The sequence below is a fragment of the Megascapheus bottae genome, chromosome 2, assembly GCF_031878675.1.
Source record: "Megascapheus bottae isolate mThoBot1 chromosome 2, mThoBot2.hap1, whole genome shotgun sequence".
NCBI classification, from domain to species: Eukaryota; Metazoa; Chordata; class Mammalia; order Rodentia; family Geomyidae; genus Megascapheus; species Megascapheus bottae.
In genome coordinates, this window is record NC_143510.1 from 35,279,569 (window position 1) to 35,304,281 (window position 24,713).

General features: G+C 38.2%; 1 protein-coding gene across 1 annotated transcript in view; it reads right to left on the reverse strand.

Moving 5' to 3' along the window:
* The window catches only part of Tafa4 (TAFA chemokine like family member 4), a 106,693-nt gene that overhangs the window by 25,779 nt on the left and 56,201 nt on the right, over positions 1-24,713 (reverse strand). The window contains exon 3 of the mRNA XM_090355410.1: positions 3,802-3,957. Coding sequence (XP_090211536.1) covers positions 3,802-3,957 — 156 coding nt within the window. The remainder of the gene's footprint in view (positions 1-3,801; positions 3,958-24,713) is intronic.

A 24,713-nucleotide genomic window follows, 5' to 3' on the forward strand; every position in this document is an offset into this window, starting at 1 on the left:
CAGTCAGATACAGTAACAATATGAGATTAACCATAAGGGCAAAAAAAGGAAGAGAAATAGCATAATATATTAAGAACAACAATCACACAAGATAAACCTCTTGTTTCCATATCCTAGAGTTCCTTTCATTTAGTCTCATATGACCTTATCTGCATAGGTTTGAGGTAGTATTCATATTTTCTTTGCAAAGATGGAAATGCCAATTGTAGTCATTCTCCTATTGGTGACTTCCATGTAACAACAAAAGTGCTGAATAACAAGAGGTTTATTTTTGTGATTGTTGTTCTTTTTTTATTGTCAGTTTACTATATAGAGGGGTTACAGTTACATTCACCAAGTAGTAGGTACATTACTTCTCACACATTGATACCCCTTCTTATGTTTTTTTTTTATTTCCCTCCTCCCAGTCCCTCCCAATCATCTTGTTTCTGTTGTTCTTAATGTACTATGTGAAGCTATTTCTTTTTTCTTATTTTCCCCTTAAGGTTTATCTCATGTTGTTACCGTATCTGACTTTGGTACTTGGTATATTGTATGAATGTTTATTTGTGTATTTGAAAATGGGAAGGTAAGGGAAAAATAAGATGAGTGGGAGGGGTGGAGGAGAGAGGGAAAGTGAGAGGAAAACATGGGAAGGTGTAACAATGTTCAAGAAGTAATGTACCCACTACATGATAAATGTAACTGTAACCCCTCTGTATATCACCCCAACCAAATATACAATAAATTTTTTAAAGTGCCTAATATTATAAAACATAACTTATAAACCTTTTGTGTATGTGTATATGCACCAGTCCTGGGACATAAACTCAGGGACTGGGTTCTCTTAGTTTTTCTGCTCAAAACTTAAGCCATAACTCCACTTGCAACTTTTGGAGGGTATTTAATTGAGATAAGTCTCACAGACATCTGCTTCAAACTGCAATCCTCAGACCTTAGCCTCTAGCCTAGTAGCTAGATTTACAGATGTGAGCTTCCAGTGCCCGGCATCACTTACAATATTTTATGTTCTAAAGATTCTCAACAAGGCAGGCTATAGAAATAGTCCATATTATGATTCATAGGTTCCTTTAGAACAAATTTAAAACCTACAGAGAACAGGCAAATGCAGTTCTTACCTGGAAAGGGTGATGTGTGATTAGTGAGTATGGATCAGTTCTCTACTGCAATAAAAACAGGTTTGTTGTCAGCCAAAGCAGAGTGATCAAAGTAAAAATCCTCTGTCCACATCCACAAGCTGTTTAAAGACTATGGGAAAGTCAGACATTCAACACATTTTTGCAGTGATGAAGTATTATAGCTTGGGTACATGAAAGCACCCCAAAACACACAGGGGATGGAGAAAATAGAATGGGAATTTAGCAGGCCAGGTATGTGCTTGGAGAAGAGGGCTCTGTCACTTCTCAGGAGACAAAGTGAAGTGAGAAAGAATGAAAAAAAAACAATTTGGATTGGCTAAGATAGAACCATGTCAAGGGGTAAGTGAGACAGAGCCCAAATGATGTAGGCTTTTAGAGCCACAGTGATGAATCTAGAGTTTGCCTTAGAGACCTTGAGAGGGCATTCAAATATGGGTTTCAGCATGAGGCTGAAAAGTTCTATTTGTACAGAAGTAAGATCCTGGCTATAGCACAGAAAAGTGAAAGAATAGGAAAAGTAAACTCCGTAAAACATAATGTTGGTCCCTGGTTATGGAGACGGCAGCAGGGATGGGGGAATGTGGACTGACTGGCAATGCAGTGAGGAGACAGAACATGCATGATTGGAAAGCAGTTGTTGGAGAAGATAAATAGAGTTTACAGTTTCTATATCTGAGGATACAGAAACTTGGCAAACTGGTGTTTAAATGTCTTCTTTATGTTAAAGATTCTTATCTCCTTTTATAGGTCCAAAATCCTTTATCGATACTCCCTACATTCAAAAAAATTTTAGAAAAGCTCTAAAAAAGGACAAGGTTTTTCTATAACAGAAGAGCAAAAGCTGCTTGAGTTAACATGAGGTTCTTTGTCCAGCCTTATGACTTTCTACATGAATATTTATATACTGGCTTATAGAAAGGTTATCAGGTAGTATTGTGGAGAGCAGAATAGATATTTTAGGTAATAATTTGGAGATGTACCCTTATAGTAACTGAATCACAAGAGCTCTTGATAAAATAGTTGAGGATGTGAGTTTTCACACCACTGCAGAGCAACTGCTGGAAGCTAAGCTTACGCATGTCTCCCCTGGGACCAGACACTTGTGTCTAACAAGGTGTCTGTTGGAAGACACCAGCAGCATCAAAAGGAACCAACCAGTCCCAGGCCTCCATCAACAACTACCAACATCAATTCATTCGTATATGGGTTTTGGCTATTGGCACAGTACCCTGCTAGGGGACCTAGAGAATATAAATGAATGATACATGATCCCAAACTCTTCCCAGGAATGTAGCTCCAAAGGTGTCTTAGAAATGCTTGTTAAAAGGATAAAATGGAAATAATAAAGTGGATATCATAGAAAGCACAGAGCCAGGCACAGTAGTACGTGTCATCCTTCTAGCACATGGATAAGGCAGGAGGATCATGATTCTGATCATCTCTCTCAGAAATACACAGCAAGGAGCCCGTGGCTCATACTTATAATTCTAGCTATGCAGGAAATTGAAAGCTGAGTGAAGGATTGACTCCCATCCTGTTCTCCCCACATGCACGCAGATACCAGGAAAGCCATCGAAGAAAGATGGCCTGATTCAGCAGGGTCATCTACCTAAGCCTTGCTGTAAACATCCCACTGTGGGCCTAGCCAGGAAGCCCCCAGCTCCTCTGACCAATGGCTTTTGCATTAGCCTCTGCCTCCGTTGCTTAGACCCCAGAAAACCCCAGCTCCTGTCCCAGCTCAGACACACAACCTCCCATTCCTCAGAAGGTCTATGCCCCTTGCTGTTTCTCAATAAACAATCCTTGCCTGGTGATGACTGAATGCAGCTCATCCCTTTACGGTTCTCCTCCATTTTTCCTAACACTGAGGATTTCAATTCAGTGCTAACCTGGGCAAGAAAGTCTGTGAGACTCTCATCTCCAATTAACAACGAAAAAGCCAGAAGTGACATTGTAGCTCAAGTGGTAGATTTGCACTCAAGGCAGGTACTCAAGGGACAGTGTAAAAGCCCTGAGTTCAAGCCAGCATGCACACGCATATACACACACACATGAAAAAAATCAACCAACAAAAGCCCTACTAAGGCTGAGGATAAAATGTTGCACATTGCAAATTTTGTGTACAGAACATTGATAGACCTTCTATCCACAATTTCACTGTTCATGGATTCAACTCAGCCCAGAAAATATTTTTGAACTTCTCTGTACTGAAAATGGATAGATGTCATTCATTGATCCCTAAATGATACAATGTACACAATATTACACAAATAGCCACACTGAATCAACTACTGTAAGGAGTCTAGATACAATCTGAAGTGTTCTAAAGGACATGTATGGGTACTATAAAAAAAATCGATGTCCTTTTCTAATTTGGCTATCTATGGGTCCTAGTCGTAACTTCCTAATAACACTGAGGGCCAAGTATGTATAATAATAGAACAAAAAAGCATTGTAGCACTGTCCTAAGATAGAGCCGCCCCACTGGTTCCTCTTAAGCTACACTGAAGACTTTCCATATTCTCTGAGACTTTTGACTGAAAATCATTTCAGAGCAGCCTAAATGTCTTTGAATTACAAAGACAACAAGGCAGAGTGGCGGGTCTTGGGTGGGTTTAGGTCGCTTCTAAAATACTTGAGAAATCAATTAGCATTGCCTTACCTTCAACACAAGAAGGCTGAGCCCGGGTTGTGCCGGCAACTTGCCCTGGAAAGCAGGAACACTTGACAGTCTGTGAGCGCTCTTCTATGCGGTTCTTATTACAGCATCGGTGCACAGCGACTACCTCACAGGTGCCTTGCTTGATTTGGTGGGGGCCTGGTAGGAATAGGAGAGAAAAATCATGTACCAAGTGATTTTTGTGGCTTTCTATAGCCTATGGGCTACATGTTGCATCTCTCCTATAGATTGATGGATGAACTGAAGTGTAAATAGATAAAATATTCTTATTAAATATGCCTGTAATGAAAATATCAAACAACAGAAAATATACCTGTTGTTCCCAGAACAAGCAGAGGCTTGCTCTCAGGGATAAAATACAAAACCACATCTTCAATATAAGTTTTCAGTTGAAACTACTTGAAAGGCAGAGAGAAGGTATATGATTAAGTCCTGTTTCTTCATGATATTTTATCCCTTGTATCCTTTTATTTTCTTGTTCAAATCTTTTTCCCCCTTCCTCCTCCTGCCTGGTATGAGAAAATACACCCCCAGAGAAGTCTCACACTCCAGTGATCTTCTTAGAAAGCACTATTTGATTGCACTGTGGGTTGCTCTGTGGCCTTCTCAGCCATCTTCTCCATGGGAATAGAGCAGAGAGAATAAAAGATGCCATGAAAGGCAAGAACAAGGCCATGGTTGGATGTTGTCTGTGGTCATCATTTCCAGTATTCTTAATTTGGTTCCCTCATCCCTTTCCAAACCCTACCCCAGCTTTTAGAGGGTACATAAGGCCATAATATCCATCAATTAGAAAGTTGTCATCATTTAGTGACAGAGATAAATATCCACTCATCTTGTTCTACATCTCAGATTCTCTGGTAGGTGTTAAGAACAGAGAATCAAGGAAAAAAGATGCCTCTGATCTCAGCAAGTGGAGATATAAAATAGAAATAATCCACCAATTTCCAAGAAAGTTTACCTGCTAATAACATGGAAGAAAGAAGCAGACACATAGAGTCATAAAAACAATGGGCAGTTTCCAGATTTAGAGAAGCAGATTCTGCCTCTCAATTCAACATTCTCCTTTATAAATAGTACGTAATGGTTGCGGAAATTCAATTTGGTGTTTAATAATTATACTGAGCTGCTTGAAAACCCAAAGATGTTGAATAAGTTTTGTTGTCTTGATTACACAAATATTTAACAAATATTTGTTTAGAATTTTCTGTGTTCTACAGACAGGAAAATAGAGCACCAAACATAAAAAATACAAAAGGGAGAGAGAGGATATAGTTATGAAATTTAATACATATCCTACAAAATTAAGAAAATTAAAGGAATGGATAATGCAGAGGGGGATGGGGAAGAACTGTTCAAGATGTAGTCATAAACTGATTGGTTAAATGATAACTTTTTGATCAAATACTTAAAGATAATTACAAAAAATGGTTGAGAAACTTTTTAAAATCATTTTTCTTTGTACTGTTTAGATTTTAGTGACAAAGACACAAGTCAGAAAAGATACAATTTAAAATAAGGAGGTCTGGGGAGAAGGTAAAAAAGATCTAAAAATAATTAAAATAACCTATTAAACTGACGTTTGAGTGCTGAGTGAGAAATTAAGACAAAGTGAGAAAACAGGATTTTAAGATACAATGGAGGAAGTGTAAATGCTTTTGTCTGGAGATATGTGAAAAGAGAGACAATTAGTAGATAATTCAAAAAAAACATACAGACACATGGATAGATGGACAAGAGACAGACGGACAGACGAACAGACGGACAGACAGACAAACGGATGGATGGATGGACAGATGGACGGACAGACAGACACTGGATAGACAGATGGATGAACAGACAGATACCGGACGACAGAAAGATGGACAGACAGACGGACAAACACCAGACACACATACGAAGAGACTGATGGATGGGTGGACAGATGGACACCAGACAGACGGATGGAAAAATGGATGGACAGGTGGACACCGGACAGACAGATGGACAGATGGACGGATGGACGGACAGACGGACAGATGGGCAGACTGACGGACACTGGATAGACAGATGGATGGACAGATAGATGGACAGACAGACGGACACCAGAAAGATGGACAGACATCGGACAGACAGACTGATGGACAGACAGACGGACACCAGACAAATGGATGGATGGGCAGGCAGACAGACTGACTGACCAACACCGGACAGGCACACCAACGAACAGACAGACAGATGGACAGACGGACAGACAGATGGACAGAGGGACATCAGACAGACAGACAGATGGACGGGAAGACAGATGGATGGACGGATGGACAGACTGGCAAATGGACTGACAGACAGATGGACGGATGGACATACGGACACAGGACAGATGGATGGATGGACGGACATATGGACATGGAACAGACAAATGGACGGACAGACGGATGGATGGCAGATGGACGGACAGACAGAAGGACAGACAGACGGATGGACGGTAGGACTGATGGACAGATGGATGGACAGACAGACGGACTGACAGACGAACAAACGGACTGACATACAGATGAATGGTCAGACAGACGGACTGACAGACAGACAAACGGACTGACAGACAGATGGATGGTCAGACACCAGACGGACAGACAGACAGATGGAGAGACAGATGGACATCGGACAAAGAGATGGACGGATGAATGGACAGGCGGACATCAGACAGACGGACAGACAGATGGACAGATGAACGGACGGACAAACGGATGGATGGACAGTAGGACAGATGGACAGACGAATGGACAGATGGACGGACAGACAGAGAGATCGACTGACAGATGGAAAAACTGACTGACAGACGGACAGACAGACGAACAGATGGACATATGGACACCAGACAGACGGACGTACGGACAGATGGACGTACGGACAGACAGATTGACGGACAGACAGACGGACAGACAGCCAGACGGACTGACAGATGGACAAATGGAATGATGGACAGATGGACAGACGGTATGGAAGGACAATAGACAATTAAAGCAGAAATTAAAGCAGAACTTAGGTTAAAGGAGAACTGAGGAAGTGGAAAAAACCTCCCTTGCTTTTTGGAAGAATAAACATGTAAATGGCCATCCTGCCAAGGACTATCTACAAATTCCAGTCAATACCCATCAATATCGTATTTGGTCATTTGAATTGAGAGCTCTAACCTTAAGATAGATATATTCTGAGCACTTGTATACTTGGAGTCTTTCGTTTAAAGACATGAGACTAAAAGATAAGAAAGAGTATCTCTTGAACATTCTTTGTTGCAGAGGTGAAGTTGAATGGAAAGGACCCAACAAACTCTCTCAGTACACAGACTGATAGATAGCTCTAGCATCCACAAAGTTTCACACTCATCTTAGGCTTGCACCTCAGTCAGGAGAGAAACCTGGAGATTGAATAGCTTTTCCTTGGAGAAGAACCTCCAAAGACTGTGCTCCTACTGGATAAGTCCCATACTAAAAAAAAAAAAAAAAAGTTATTGCCCAAAGTGAAGAGACAACCTACACATGGAAGAAAATATTTCCCAATTATTCATCTGATAGTCAATGTCCATTATATATAACTGACTGGGGAAAAAACTCTCCAAAAAGCCAATATTTCAACTGTAAAATGGCCAAATGATGTGAATAGACACTCCTCAAAGGAAAGAATGCAAATGGCCAAAAAAAAAGTACATGAATGGTATTCAACATCATTTGCCTTCAGGGAGATCATCAAAATTACAATGAGATAACTAACATCTTATATCCTAGCCAGAATGGCTATTATGAAAATAATAATTTAAAACATAGGCAAAGCAGTGGAGCAATGGAAATTCTGAGTACAAGCACTATGGAGAACAATATAGAACTTAATCGATACACTAAAATAGATCCAGCTATTACATTCCTAGATATATAACCCAAGAAAAGGACACTGACACACGAAAGAGAAATTTAACATTCATGTATATCACAATAGCTATGATATATAATTAGCCTAGGTCTTCATCAATATATGAATATATGTATGTGTGAATACTTACATATAATAGTGCATTATTCAACTACATACAAAAAAATCTTATTTTTGCTTATTGTCAAATGAATGATTCATATTCAGACAAATATGTTCCTTCTTGTATGTGGAAACCAAAAAAAATTCAATCTGAAAGTGGAGTTTTCAGAAAAAAGGCTTGGTTAAAGTAGGCGAGCTACAGTGTTACAATATCACACGGAATTTTGCTCTTGTGTGTAATGTTTACAAGTTAATCAAAAATACAGTAAAACAGGGCTAGAAATGTAGCTCAGCTGTGGTCAGGTATGAGCTTAGCATGTACGAGGCCCTTGTCCAACCCCAAATACTAAACAAATACAGGGAAAAAATAGAAGCTGTCATTAAATCGGCCTGTCCACACTCAGAAATGCCACACTTTCAGAAAGAAAAAAAAAACTTTTTAAACAAAACCTGTTTGTTTATAGGTCCTAGAATAAAGACAACGTAAGTGATTCTGGATTCAAAAATTCAATATTATAAATAACACACGCTGCCAACTGTGAGATGTTCATTGTATTTTGGATTTGAGAAACAGTTGGCAATCTTTGTATTTCCTTAGCTGTCATATGGCTTTCTGTTTCTTTGTTGATCCAGCTGAGTCCCCAAACCCTGAACTCTCCTTTGCCAAGCCAACATAGGCCACTCCACTGATCTGACTTAGTATTCACAGGCTGCTGTATTGGACTGCACAAGGCATTCCAGCTCCTCCTTGCCCACCTTCTACTTTAGCTACTGTGTAGTAATTTCAGAGATCTAATGCTTAGAAGTGCCACTGGACAGGCCAGGAGTTTGGCCTATTGGTAGAGTGCTTGCCTAGCATGCACGAAGACCCAGGTTCAATTCCTCGGTACCACATATACATAGAAAAAGCCAGGAATGATGCTGTGGCTCAAGTGGTAGAACTCTAGCCTTGAGAAAGCCCAAGGACAGTGCTCAGGCCCTGAGTTCAAGGCCTATGACTGGCAAAAAAAAAAGTGCCATTGGAGAGAGGAAATCAAATAGAGCAGCTTCCTAGACATCTTGCTTCTAGGGGAAAATAACTTCAGACACATGGAAAAGAATAGGATAACAATCTCTCCACTTGTAGACAGCTTGATAGCCCACTCCCCTGACACCTCTGTCATCCTTTTGCCTTTCCTAGTCATGGTGAGGTTTAACAAAAGACTAAGGAGACACAAGTGGAAAGGCTAGAATTTGACTGATAGATATCTAACAGCCTGTCCCACAAATCTATGTATATGAACTAAGCAAAATCGAGAGTTACAAGATAGAAATTAGCAAAAGAACAGTTTTAAGTCATCACAAATGTTTTGTGCCTTTGTGATTTCAATGGTTCATTTAGTCACAGTTAGATGGATGTCTTATATTTGCTCCATTATATTTGTATGCAGGACCACCTCAGTAGACAAAAGTAAATCAATCTCTGCATATACAAAGTAGACATTTGCTGATAGTTTAAATGGACAAATGTGTCCATTTAAAATATAAAAATGTATTTGCATTTTTAACATTTTTCCCCTTAGGATATTTTGTTCTGCTTTACATCTAATAGACAACAGCCAAGAGCTGGGAATGTGGCTTAGTGATAGAGTGCTTACCTAGAATTCATGAAGCCCTGGATTAGATTCCCCAGTCTCATAAAAACAGAAAAGGCTGGAAGTGGTGCTATAGCTCAAGTGGTAGAGTGCTAGCCTTGAGCAAAAGAAGTTTCAGGACAGTGCACAAGTCCTGAGGTCAAGCCCTAGTACAGGAAAGAGAGGAGGTGATGGAGAGACAAAGAGTGTCCAACCATAAAGCATGTAAGACACTTTATTCTACTCTAAACAATTTAGGGGTATTATTTAAACTCTCTTTTGAGACCATTATTTTCTGTTGGCATCCTATACATGTCATTAAAGATCTAAGACTCCAATTAAAATATAGAGATATAATTGGAACATGGCACCATGGAGGACTTTGCCTTCGTGCAACTGGTGGAACCAGATTTTAGACAGGTATTACTCCTCAATTCTATTTAAAGATGATACAATACTCCTATGCTGATCTTTTTCTCTACTCTAAGGATCCCCCAACACTGTTATAAAGGAAGATAAAAATTCCGACTCACTAAAACAAGGCACAAAAGTGGAACCTTAAGAACTGAAAGACATTTCTCCAGTGTATGGGAAGATGGATAACAAGTGTTTGCTGGAGGCAGGCAGAAGTGGATGCTAAGAGGAGAGTCACTTCTGTAAAGGTCCCAGTGAATGCTTGATGACAAGGGGCTAAAAGCAGGAGTCAGAGGCTGACCTCGGTGAACTACTGAATTAGACCACTACTTCCCAAACTGTGTCCACATTCACAAATTTTACTGCCATAAAAAATCTGCCATGTCCATAAATGAAAGGACCTCTAGGATATAGAAACAAAAGCCATATAATGAGTGATTGTTGTCCTTAATGTACTATGTTAGCTCTCATCTCTTTTGTTGTCCCTTGGTTATCTCATATGGTTACAGTATTTTTACCATGTTATCTGATATATTGTATATATGTTTATTTGTTTACTTGAAATAGGATAGGGAAAGGGGGAAAACAAGATGAGGGGTGGGGGTAGGGGAGGGAAATAGGAACCAAAACATGAAAGTTTGTGAAGTTTGTGAAGTAACATACCTTCTATCTTGAGAATATAATGTAACCCTTCTATTAACTACAATAAAAAATATGAAAAAATATGCCATGTTTGAACAGAGTCCAGTAAAAAAAGAGACAAGAGGAAACAAATAGGAAAAGTAAATAAAACTAGAAGACAGGGAATCAAAGCATGAATTTAAAGTACAGATAGGAATCTTAGAGTGTTAAAGGTACAAGTAGAACATCCTCCATCTAAAATCTGGAAGGATCTGAAAATCAAAACTTTTTGAGCATCAATATGGCAGTCAAATTTTTCAAATTTTGAAACACTTTAGGTTTTAGAATTATGCATCAAAGATACTCAACCTATAGGATCTATTCAAGTGTAGTAAAATGCATAAACTATAAAGATTAAAGCTCTGATGGTCCCTGGCACTCTGGATATGGAATATTTAGTGTACAGTAATGTTTTTATTGAATAACAATAAAAAAGAAAGAGAAAAAGAATGGGAAATAACTAACATGATGTACTGGATATTCTCAGCTGATATGTTTTCTTCATGATAGATTCAGGCAATAGGACTTCATAGAATAAATGCACCCACCCTCATACATGCGAAAGGCTCATTACTCAATGATATGTAAAACAAGAAAACAAGACAGTTTCATAAGGTATACATTAAATACTCATACATCAAAAACCCATGTATCAAATCAGATAATAAGGACACATATATGTTATTGACCTTTTTGTATGAGCATTCCCAGGGCAAGGCAGATAAAGATAGAATAATATCCCATTGTAAAAATCAATGAGATGATATAAAAGCATTATTGGGTATTATTTTGTAGTAGAAATAAATTTTCTCAAGGAAAAATGCTCACCAAAATTAAAAAACAAAAACCAAAGATATGAAAATTAGGAAAACAAACAGGAAATATTAAGAGAAACAAGACAAAGGATCCAATCTCCTACTTTAAACACATGAACAGCTATAAAAAGCAGTGAGAACCTCATAAAAATAACACATGTCCAAGATCAAAAAGACTTCAAGGAAGTTTGCAACCAAACACAAAATAAGAGCAGAGAAACAGCATCAGGCAATTCAAATTTATTGCCATAACTACAGCTCCAAGAGCAAAGTCAAACTATGAGAGCTTTGAAAAGCAGGGGAAGAAAGACTAATACATCAGATGATTCAGAATAAAACAATTGTACTGGACTTACTTTAAAAAAAAACAGCATTCTATGCCAAAAATTAATAGTGCTCTCGGTTATGAGAAATTCTTTTTTTCCACATATTTTTATTGTACTTAATAGAAGGGTTACATTATATTCACCAGATAGAAAGAGCATTACTTCACAAACATTGATAGCCTTTCTCATGTTTTGGTCTCCATTTCTGTCCCCCCACCCCCGCCCCTCATCTTGTTTTCCCTATCCGATTTCAAATAACCAAATAAGCATATATACAATTATCCGATAACAAGGTGAAATACTGTAACAATATGAGAAAACCAAGGGACAGCAAAAGAGATGAGAGATAACATAGTATATTAAGGACAACAATCAGTCATTATATGGCTTTTGTTTCTAAGTTATGAGAAATTCTAAAAAAAGTATTCTGGGCTGGGAGTTTGGCCGAGTGGTAGAGTGCTTGCTTAGCATGCAGGAAGACTTGGGTTCGATTCCTCAGTACCACATATATAGAAAAAAGCCAAAAATGATGCTGAGGTTCAAGTGGTAGAACTCTTACCTTGAGAAAAAGAACCCAAGGACAGTGCTCAGGTCCTGAGTCCAAGCCCAGGACTGGCAAAAAAAAAAAATATTTCTGTACCCAACAAAACTATCAAAGTGTGAGATAAAATTTCATGAACCCAAATTGTTACATTATTAGAGTTTGCTTACAGCAAAAAAAGAGAAAGGAGTAAAGTTAGAAGGAAACCAAAGAATTCAATCCAAACAGGATTGAAGCATACTCCAGCAAGAATAGATCTCTCTCCACAATGGAGCATTCTAAAGAACATAAGCTAAAGCACACATGCAGACATAAAAACAAAGCAAGAAGAAACAGGGAAAGCAAAGGAGGAAACTCCCTATGTATGAACTGTATTAACAGGTGTTTAATACCTAAAATCTAGTATTGTTGTAATGAGAAATCACAGTGCAAGCCTATTGTAATAGAATGGTCACCTAAAATATATTTAAAGCACTGTAGGTGGATCTGAAGGCTAAGATCAGGGACGGAGAAAGGAAAGAAACTGACTTTTCCACTGTGTACTTGTATATGATGAAATTAATTTGGGGTTTTGAAATCCTGGTAAGACGGATATTTTTAAAACCATGGCACTTGACTTTCACAGCTAAATCTTTCTCCAGATGCCTGAGAGCACACAACTCACAGGTGCTCCTCCAGGTATAATTTGGCTGGCCAGTTAGCTGTGTCTTGCTTCTGCTTCCTAGTATCGTAGGAGAGTGGCATGCTACAAGTCACTAGCCCAGATAAACAGGGGAATTCCAGCTTTACAGTATCTCTTGGGCAAGTGAATATAATTTTCACACCACTGTGAAGTAAAAAAATAATAATTATTTGAACCATCACAAAGTGAAGGACTTTTTTCCATATATTTTTATTGTAATTAATAGAAGGGTTACATTATATTTGCCAGATAGAAGGTGCATTAATTCACATACATTGATACCCTTTCTCATATCTTGGTCCCCATTTCCCTCCCCCCCATCCCCATCCCTCATCTTGTTTTCCCCCTTCCCTATCTGATTTCAAATAACCAAATTCACATATATCCAATATATCAGATAACAAGGTGAGATACTGTAACAATATAAGATAACCAAGGGACAACAAAAGAGATGAGAGATAACATAGTACATTAAGGACAACAATCACTCATTATATGGCTTTTGTTTCTATATCCTAGAGGTCCTTTCAATTAGCGTCGTCATACTATATGGCCTTATGTATCTAGGTTTTGATCTATTGCAAATCTCTGCTAGGAAAGCCCAAGGTTTCTACTGATTAAAACTGAAGGACTTTTATGTACACACACACACACACACACACACACACACACACACACTCAGCTGGCTCCTCCTTATCAGAGAACTTTTTCTATGTATTTGTTCATTTTAATACCTGTGTTCCTATAATCCTAAGGTCATTTTATGAGGCAAAAATACTGTATATCTATGTGCTATATTTGCCACTATTAATATTTAATTAGTATCAATAATGATGGTTTCCTAGGCACCATCTCTTATCATTTCAGCCTCTTAAGTGCAGGGAACATAACTCCTTTAGTCATGGAGATATAGTAGATAGTCAATAAATTCTTTTGAGTAAAGAACTTAATATGTTTTTTTAAGGGGTAAAGGTAAGCATTACTGGGATTGAACTTCGGACTTCATGCCTGCTAGGCACACTACCACTGGTTATTTATTAGATAGAGTCTCATTTATTTTTGCTGAGATTAAGTTCCTCAAAATTTTCAGCCTGCACTGGCCTGGAACTATGTTTCTCCCCATATTAGCCTTCCATGTAGTTAGTATTACAGGCATGAGCCACCAATGTCCCGCCAAGCCCTTAATTCTTTTAATCCTGCTTTTCATATCCCACTTATACTAATATAAATGCAAGTACCACATAAAAAACTATAGCCCTGTCTAGTTCCTGATTTTGAGGTGAATGGTTCCAGTCTTTCACCATTTAGTATAATACTGGCTGTAGGTTTTTCATATATGGCGTTCACTATTTTGAGGAATGTACCTCTTATTCCTATTTTTTCTAGTGCTTTCAACATGAATGGATGTTGTATTTTGTCAAATGCCTTCTCCACATCCAGAGAAATTATCATATGATTCTTATCCTTACCTCTATTGATATGATGTATTACATTGATTGATTTGCGAATGTTAAACGAGCCTTGCATCTGTGGGATGAAGCCCACTTGATCATAGTGTATGATTTTTTAAAATTTGTTTCTGGATTCTGTTGGCTAATATTTTATTAAGGAGTTTTGCGTCTGTGTTCATTAGAGAGATAGGTCTGTAGTTTTCTTTTTTTTGTTGGGTCTTTCCCTGGTTTGGGGATGAGAGTAATATTGGCTTCATAAAATGAGTTTGGTATTGCTCCTTTTGTTTCTATTTCTCGGAAGAGTTTCAAAAGTATAGGTGTTATTTCATCTTTAAACGTCTTGTAGAATTCCACAGTGAATCCATCTGGACCTGGGCTCTTTTTAGTTGGCATTTCCCTGATTGCTTCCACAATTTTGTTATAAGAAATTGGTCTGTTCAATTTGTTTACCTCATCATTGTTCAATGTGAGTAGCCTATATTTATTTAAGAAATCATCCATTTCTACTAGATTTTCTTGTTTCTTTGAATATAGGCCCTGGTAGTACCTATTCATTATGGACTGGATTTCTTGGGAATTAGTTGTGATTGTTCCTGTGGGGTCTCTAATCTTGTTTATTTGAGTCTCCCCTTTCCTTTTTTTGATTAATCTTGCCAAGGGTCTGTCTATTTTGTTGACTCTTTCAAAGAACCAACTTTTTGATTTATTAATTTTGTGTATAGTAGATCTTATTTCAATCTCTGAAATTTCTGATTTTATTTTTGTTATTTCTGTCCTTCTAGTTGTTTTAGAATTAACTTTTTCTTGCTCCTCTAGGTGTTTCAGGTTTTTTTAACATGCTCTTCTTCTGTCTTTTTAATATGGGCTCCTAGTGCAATAAATTTGCTTCTTAGAACTGCCTTTGCTGTGTCCCATAAGCTCCTTTGTGATGTCTCTTGGTTGTCATTACATTCAAGGGAGTTTTTGATTTCATTTCTGATCTGATCTGTTATCCAGGAGTTATTCAGAAGTGTGCTGTTCAGTTTCCAAGTGATTGAATGTTTTTTGACTTTGACTGCATTGTTCAGAATTAGTCTGACTCCACTGTGGTCTGATAGAATGCATGGGATTATATCAGTCCTCTTGTATCTGCTTAAGTTTTCTGTATGAACTATTACATGACCTATTTTGGAGTGTGTTCCATGTGCTGCTGAGAAAAATGTAAAAAGTTTCGCCATTGGGTAGAAGACTCTGTGTATATCTGTTAAGCCCAGCTGGGCTATGGTGTCGTTTAAGTCGATGGTGTCTTTGCTTAATTTTTGTTGCATTGACCTGTCATTTGTTGAGATTGGTGTATTGAGGTCTCCCACTATGATTGTGTTTGAGTCTACCTTGTTCTGTAATTCTAAGAGAGTTTGTTTGATGAATTTGGGTGCTCCCGTGTTGGGGGAGTAAATGTTTATAACTGTAATATTATGGGCATGGATTGTACCCTTTACTAATACATAATGGCCGTCTCTATCTTTATGTACTGATTTTACTGAGAAGGTGATGGAAACAATCCAGATGCCCTACTGCAGATGAATGGATACAGAAAATGTGGTATATATACACAATGGACTTCTACGTAGCCAACAGACAAGATAAAATAATGGCATTTGCAGGGAAGTGGATGAATCTAGAGCAAATCATGTTGAGTGAAACAAGTCAAGACCTAAGGAACAAAAGGCGCATGGTATCCTTAATATGTGGCTATTAAATCCAAAGAGTACAAGAGCGAGGAGTTAATAACTGCATACCCAAAGCTATGGACATGGTAATAGAAATATAAACATAACTATATAGACATAAAAACCTATGACTCTATAGACATAATGTTTTATTTCTTAAATTAATATGTTTCTATGACATACAAACCCTTAGCCTAATTTTGATTAAGTTCTAAATACTAAGTCCCAGTTATTGCAAATAGAGATTCCCTCCTTGAACACTTGTTTGTTAAACTTGTCATTTAAAATGTGATGTAAAAATCAACGTTAATAAATTATCTAATAAAAAATGATCAGGAACGGAAAAAAAAACTTTATAGCCTACAACATAGAAAGAATACTTTAAAAAAAAAGAAAAATAAGCTTTAAAAAGTTACTGTGGGGGGAAAAAAAGTTACTGTGGGCATTACAGGGACCAAACACACAAGAAACAAAGTCCTGCATGCCACAAATAATTCAGCTGGATATGTCCTTCTAGATCTGTGTAAACACAGGACAATCTATTTCAGGAAACTGAGCTCATGTGATAGTTTAGGCAATTAAGATCATGTACAAAGGGAATCATTTCCATCATCCATTTCTCCTCTATTCTTTATGAAGTAGAAGCTACTTGCTGATGTCATGAAGACCATAAAAGAAGATCACGTAATTTGTGTCATGCTTACATTCATTATGAATATCCACCAGTTGAAAATTCCAAAAGTACAATAATATTTGGGTAAGCAAGAATATATGATAGCAACTCAATGTATTAGGAAAAAAATTCAGTCCTGCCTTCCTTGGGCATAAAATTTCACTAGAGAATAATGACTGACATCTACATGTACATGTACACAGAGACATGTATCATGAACACCCAGGAAAGACAGTGCATATGAGACTGTACCCATCCTGTACACTAGACCAGATAAGACTTACAAAAAATAATCCAGATATAATCCTGTCCCAATGACAAGCCTCTTAGTTATATCACAGATTTGGTGCTAGATCATTTTGACTTTTGCTATGTTTTGTTTGCTTGTTCTTATTATGGTGATGGCTGTTTTGTACTGCTAGGGTTTGAACCCAGAGACTCACATATTCTAGGCAAATACTCAACACTGAGCCACATTCCCAGCCCAGTTTTTGTTGCTTTTAATACAACTCTTAAAAGAAAATGACTTTGTCAAACATTTTCTCTTCTTCAAACACACTGGCTTTAGCAATGATGCCCAAATAGGGATAATACATTTGAATGTTGCCAAGGCAGAAAAGATCATGACAGACCAGAATAGGTTAAAAATAGCTATTTTGAAATGCATGAAGAGAGTTTAATAGGATGCGGGGGGGGGGGGCGGGTGATCCTGCTTATAACAGTAACTGGCTTTGGGGAATGAGACTGAGGAATAAGCAAGAACAATTATGTTCAGAGTCGGACATATGAACCCCCAGAAATACACAAAGAATTTCCAAGGCGGATACCCACAGTCAGATGTGAGTCCATTTCTCCATCATCTTCCATTTAGAAAAAAAATGTGCCAGTAAAGCTTTATGCCTGTTCTTGGGTTTCACCCATTTGTAGACTTTTGTGCAATTAATTTCCTACTCTGTCACCAGAAATAAGCATTTCTGGATTATCCCTCAACAAAAGGAACATTTAAAACATTGGGGGGGTCATTTTAAAAAAACAACCCATATGTGTATCACTAGAAGATAAAATTCCAGTGGAAATTTACCAATAGCAAAAGATATTTACATGGCAACATGAGATTGGCAGGTGCTCTAAGTGTGATAACCATTAAGCTGCCTTTCTAAAATATCCTCCTGCCACATTCATACATAGGGAGTGAAAGCAAGAACTGAGCTGCTGTTCACTACATCTGAGTGCTACTATATCTATACTTAAACCTTTTGTACTATGGCCAGATGGTTATGACCTACTTGTGCATCACATTTAGTTCCTTCTTCCTCAAAAAAGTCTGGAAAGACAGACAAGCATGTTGTAGGGGGGGAACCCATCAAAGGAAACAAGAGTAAGCAAGGTGAGTATAAAAGGAAGGAGAGGAATTAGGGAAGAGCCTAGCTCATTGTTGTTGTAATTTACATGTGTTTGAGGAAACACATGTTTTGATCAAAAACTGAAAGTTTAGGGAAGACACAGAATAGTAGAGTTTTGTGGGGAAAAGCCTCGGACAAAAAGAGGCCAATCAGATAAGAATTTGATATTCCTCACTTGGGATAAACTACAACAGAATATTCACTTATCCAATAAAGAGATAACAGTTAATACCTGCCTGTAAAGGACACTGCATCAAGTGATATCACTGATGAATTTTTCCAAACATTAAAAAATACCAGTTTTATGTCAACTCTGTTAGAAGAGAAGACAGGTAATACTTGCAATCAGGATTACTGTGATACCAAAAGCAAACAATAACATTATTTTTAATTACAGGCCAAGAGCTCTCATAAAATAGATGCAAAATGCATTTAGGCATGAACAAATCCATAAAAGCTAAAATTACATAATTAAAAAACAGCATACTGGTCAGTGTCCCTGACCTTGCCTTTGTAAATGGATTGTTTGATATGCTACCAGAAGCTCAAGCAAATTTAAAATGTGTGTAAACTCAACTTGACCAAACTCTAAATGTTCATGAACTAAGGGTGCTGTCAAGGTAGTAAAAACTTACTAAATAAACAGGAAAAAAATCTGCAAAGTCTATATCTGGAGAGGTTCTAAGATCTAGAATTTATTAAAATCACTTTTGACTCAATAGCAAAATAGCCAATAACTCTATTTATAAATGGATAAAGGACTTAGATAGATTCTTTGCCAAATCTTTGAAGTAACTCACAGGCACATAAAAAGTCCTCATACCATGTCATTAGGAAAATGAAAATGATAACCCTAGGAAGATAACACCTCATAATAATAAATACTGACAAATACTGCAGAAGATCTAGAACCTCTGTACATTGCTGAAGAAATGTAAAAAATGGTATAGGTAGAATAGTTATTCACAGAAAATCTTGTATCTGTATTTATAACCCAAAAGGTGAAAACAGCCCAAACAATGGTATATATGAACAATGAATTATTATTTAGCCACAAAAGGGGTAAGTTTCTGATACATGCTATTGCATAAATGAACTCTAAAAGCAAAGCCATATAACTACATGATTGCACCTGTATGAAACAGCTGGAATAGGTAAATGCATAGCGACAGAAAACAATTTCTGGGGAGTCATTATTCAATAGGTAGAAAGTTTCCTCTGGAATGATAAAAAAGAGTCTAAAACTAGAAAGTCTTGGCCCAATAATAATATGAATATGCACAAAATATGAATTACCCAATACCAATGACTTGTACTTCTAAAAAATACTAAAATGTACATTTAACAATAATAAATTCCAGGCAAGTAATTTCCAAAAATATCAAAACAGTAACCCATCATAACCAAGTGAGATGTCTCCAAGGAATGCACAGTTGGTTCAAAATTTATCAAGGAAGTGGAGACATGGCTCAAATGATAGAGACCAAGACATAAATCAAAAGGTTGAGCAAAAGCACCAGTTCAAGCCCCCCAAGAACAGCATCCCCCAAAAAGTATCAATGGAATAAACCATTAGAATTACACACAAAAGAAAAATCACATAATTACCTCAGTAGATACTTAAATATACTTTAAAATAGTTGCCAAAAATATAACCTGTATCCATAATAAATAAACCTCTCAGCAAGCTAGAAACTGAAGGAAACTTCTTTAACTCTGTAAACATTACATATAGAAAGTCTACACTCTACATACCTAATTGTGGTCACTAAATGCACCGGTCCTAAGACGACAAACAGAGCAAATTATTTGCCATCTCCACTTGTACTCACCCTTATACAAAAGGTTCCAGCCAATAAAATTAGACTGGAAAAATAAATAAAAAGTCAATCACAACCTCTATTTGGAAGTGGCATGCTCAATCACTCAAAACACAAAACTGGAAATGAAATACAAATGATTTATAACTGGCAGAGATGTCCACTCTCACCATTAATTAAGGGAATGAAAATTAAAATAGCTCAGACTGGTACCTAGAAAAGCTGTATGATTCAAAGCCTTAGGTGAGATCGTGAGGGAAAGGTATAATGGGAAATTCAGAGTAATTGTTATATGATATAAATATTGTAATAAAATACTAGGATACATTTAATGCATAAAATTTTAAGTGCATAATTCAGCAGCTCTACTCCAAGAAAATCATTCTATATGCATGCCAGGTGATCTTGGTGCCTCACACTCTCAGATTTGTTGCTCACAGCAAGTGCTCTACAACTTTGAACCACACCTCCAGTCCGGCTTTTTGCTGCCTAATTTTTGGAGAAACAAGCCTAGGATTGTGCCTTTGAAACACAATCCTCCAGTCATCAGCTTCCTGAGTACTTGGGACAGCAGATGTGAACCACCAATTCCAGGCAAAATGTTTCTGCTCAACACTACTTGAATGAGTGAAGCCAGCTGTGAAAAATATTATCTTCATTGTTTAAAAAGTAGTAGAATGCCGGGAGTTTGGCCTAGTGGTAGAGGGTTTGCCTAGCATGCACGAAGACCTGGGTTCGATTCCTTGGTACCATATATATAGAAAAGCTGGAACTGGTGCTGTGGCTCAAGTGGTAGAGCACTAACCTTGAGGAGAGCCCAAGGACAGTGCTCAGGCCCTGAGTTCAGTCCCCAGGACTGGCAAAAAAAAAAAAAAGTAGAAGTTAAGCTGTGGCCCAAAGAGGTAGAGCCAGTAGGCTTATGCACAAAAGCTCAGAACAGGGCTCAGGCCCTGAAATCAAGCCCCATGACTAACCAATAGGGAAAAAAATAGTAGATGTAATTTGCAGTGGGCATAGTAAAGAGTTACTGCAACTCAACAAAAGAGCTAAAACTGAGAAGTTCTGGATAAGAAAACTGTCAAACCCAAGACATACACGTGCTTCTTTCTATCAAGTCACAGCCACACCTTTTTTTTTTACCTTTGATAACCATTTCACTTGGACAACTAATGCACTGTACCTCAGTTTCCTACTCTGTCAAGTGGGAATACTTGCCCAGCTCATCTCAGTAATTGTGAGTAGCACTGTGGCTCAAAGGGTACCACTAGCCTTGAGCTGAAGAGCTCAGGGACAGTGCCCAGGCCCAGAGTTCAAGCCCCTTGACCAAGAAAAAACAAGAAAGAAAGAAAATATGAATAGCAGACAATAAAATCCAGATGCCTAAAGGTGATTTCTAAACTTTCTAAGAACATCTATATGCTGCATAAAGGGCATTATAGCTTACCATGATGCTTTTGTTTTTCTGTTTTAGCTACAAGAAATTATTTTGTGACCTAGGATTTACACTGGGTAGGTCTGAGGAAATTTTAATTTAAGAGGAAAAGAAAAACAGGAAATAAACACTAAGAACATTGCTAGAAAAACATATTCGTAGAAGGCTTTATTTTTTTTTCTTGGTCTTGTTTTGCCTTTAAGGCTAGAGTAGAAAACTGAGAGGGGTCAAGAAAAACATACCAAAGCTCATGCAGAAAGTTATTTCTGTACTGAATGAAAATTGAATCCTATATCACATTTTTGAGGCCCTTTAAAAAGGAAGACAAAGTCGCCCATGAAGTTCCATGAGAGTCATAATTAAAGGAGAGTCGGTTGAGGCCAAGGTGAGAAAGATGTCTGTTCCCTGCTGAGTGAATTCTAAGCAGGTGTTTGCAGGTATCAATAAAGCTAATGTTAAGGGGAAATAGAAAAACAACGAGACCTCAGAGTATTCAGCAGAGACGGAAACTGCAATGAACGAACCCCCTACACTCACTATTAAAAGCTCATTAACTCCCAGCTGTTCTTCCATTAGACGGGGAAGAAACAGCAGCATATGCCCTCATTGTCATATATTTATACCACAGGTTTTCAGCTCCTAAAAAGGGGAGAGAGGAAAGATAAGGAGAAGATAAGAGTCATAATTCTATCACTGGGCAGTGGAGAAAGCTACGCTAATGCTAATCAACCTCTCAGGCAATCAAGTGAAATGGATGTCCGAAGTCTGTCATGTAAAGAGGAAAGTGAGGATGAGGTCCAGTGCCTACTGGAATCTTGGGACTCGTCCTTGAACCACTTAACAAACCAGAGCAGCGTGACGCACCCCACAGGTCAGGGCTAATCACTACATGCAGTGATGCTTGCAAATAAAATGTTTACCTAGTCATTCACTCTGGTACACAGTTGCTGACTACAACTTTAAACAAAATAAGGCATAAAGAACCCGTCAGGCTTAAAGCCATCTGTGCACATGCTACAGTGCTCAGAGAAAAGTAATCAGTCAGGTGATGGCTCACAGGTACTCTGGAGGCTGAGATCTGAGGATTGCAGTTCAAAGCCAGCTCAGGGAAGGGAAATTCATGAGATTCTTACTTCCAAAGAACAAGCACACAAAGAAGTGGCTCAAAGAGTAAAGTGCTAATCTGGATTGAAAAAAGTCAATCAGCAGTGAAAAACCCTACATTCAGTATTCACACACACACACACACACACACACACACACACACACACACAGAGAGAGAGTGATCAAAACAGAGTAGCTCATTGTGACTGAAGCTTCCATATCAACCTGATAAATAGCCAACTTGTAACCTAATTAAAGCCCACAGTGTTTCATTTGGTTCCTGGCTCCTTTTTATTTTTTACATTCTCCTCCCCTTTTCCTCCTCCTCCTCCTCCTCCTCCTCTCCTCCTCCTCCTCCTCCTCCTCCTCCTCCTCCTCCTTCTCTTCCTCCTCCTTCTCCTTCTCCTTCTGATACTAGGGCACTTTCCCTGTGGTGGTGCTTCAGCATTTGAGCCACAGCTGTACTTTCAGCTCTTTGGTAGATAACTGGAGATAAAAGTCTTGCAGAGTTTCCTGCCCAGGCTAGCTTAGAAGCACAATTCTCCAATCTCCTCAGTCACCCGAGTATCTAGGATTACAGGCTTGAGCCACCAGTGCCCAGCTCTAAAATTACATTAGTTGTTCATAGCTTAAAAATCGAGAGATGTCGTTCAACCACTATGGAAAGCAGTGTGGCAGTGCCTCAAAAGACTAAACATAGAGCTCCCCTATGACCCAGCAATTCCACTACTTGGCATTTACCCAATCGTCCAGAAACAAGGACATACTAAATCCACTAGCACAACAATGTTCATGGCAGCACTATTTACCATAGCAAAGATATGGAACCAACCCAAATGCCCCTCAGTTGATGAGTGGATCAACAAGATGTGGTATTTATACACAATGGAATTCTATGCTGCTGTCAGAAAGAATGACATCACCCCATTTGTAAGGAAATGGAAAGACTTAGAAAAAATCATATTAAGTGAAGTAAGCCAGACTCAAAGGAACATAGGCTCAATGATTTCCCTCATTTGTCCTAATCAGTACAAACCTTGGGCTCCCCTAGCAGAGATTTACAATAAAACAAAATCTAGATACATAAGGCCATATAGTAGGATGCTAAATGAAAGGACTTCCAGGATATGGAAACAAAAGCCATATAATGAGTGATTGTTGTCCTTAATGTACTATGATATCTCTCATCTCTTTTGCTGTCCCTTGGTTATCTCATATTGTTACAGTATTTCACCTTGTTATTTGATATACTGTATATATATGAATTTGGTTATTTGAAATCAGATAGGGAAGGGGGAAAAACAAGATCAGGGGTGGGGGTAGGGGAAGGGAAATGGGGATCAAGACATGAGAAAGCGTATCAGTGTACGTGAAGTAATGCACCTTCTATCTGGTGAATATAATGTAACCCTTCTATCATTACAATAAAAATATATGGAAAAAATTGGGAGATGTAATTCAATGTTGTATCTCCAGCCAGTCTTGCAAAATTGGAAAACTGAAATTCTAGGTCCACAATTATACATTTTGGTAAGAGATTAGGCCTTACTCTTTTCAGGGTTTGGGCCCTGTTCTAATTTCAGAAGAGTCAAAATATGAAACTAAAACAAAGCCTTCCCCGCATCTATCTCAGGCAGTGGTGGATCATTTTTACAATGGTCATTCACATCAAATTTATAGGTCCCTGGCCTTACTGCTTGCCTTACCACGGTCTCCAGCCCTGTACTGGACACCCTGCTACTTGTAACTTCTCAGCAAGCCAATCACCTCTGCCTAAGCTCATCTGGAGTCACTGCTCCTTCACGTAGAATTTTCCCCTTCCTAGCTCTTCCTCTTCCTTCCTCTGTACTATCAAGGTCCCTTCTCAAGGTAATCTTGGGACCTCTACTTAAAAGCAACTGCCTTCACAGTGCAAAAACTTTTTATGGGACTGGGAGTTTGGCCTAGTAGTAGAGTGGTTGCCTTGCATGCACAAAGATCTAGGTTCGATAGAAGAAAAAAAAAATGGAAGTGGTGCTGAGGCTCAAGTGGTAAAGCTCTAGCCTTGAGAAAGTCCAAGGACAGTGCTCAGGCCCTGAGCTCAAGCCCAGGACTGGCCAAAAAAAAAAAAACCTTTTTAGTTTTGCTTCCACTGCTGATACTTTGGTGTCATATATGGAAAAGCATCGCTAAAACCAATGTCCTGCAGTCTTTCTTCTCTATTATCTTCTAGGAATTTTATA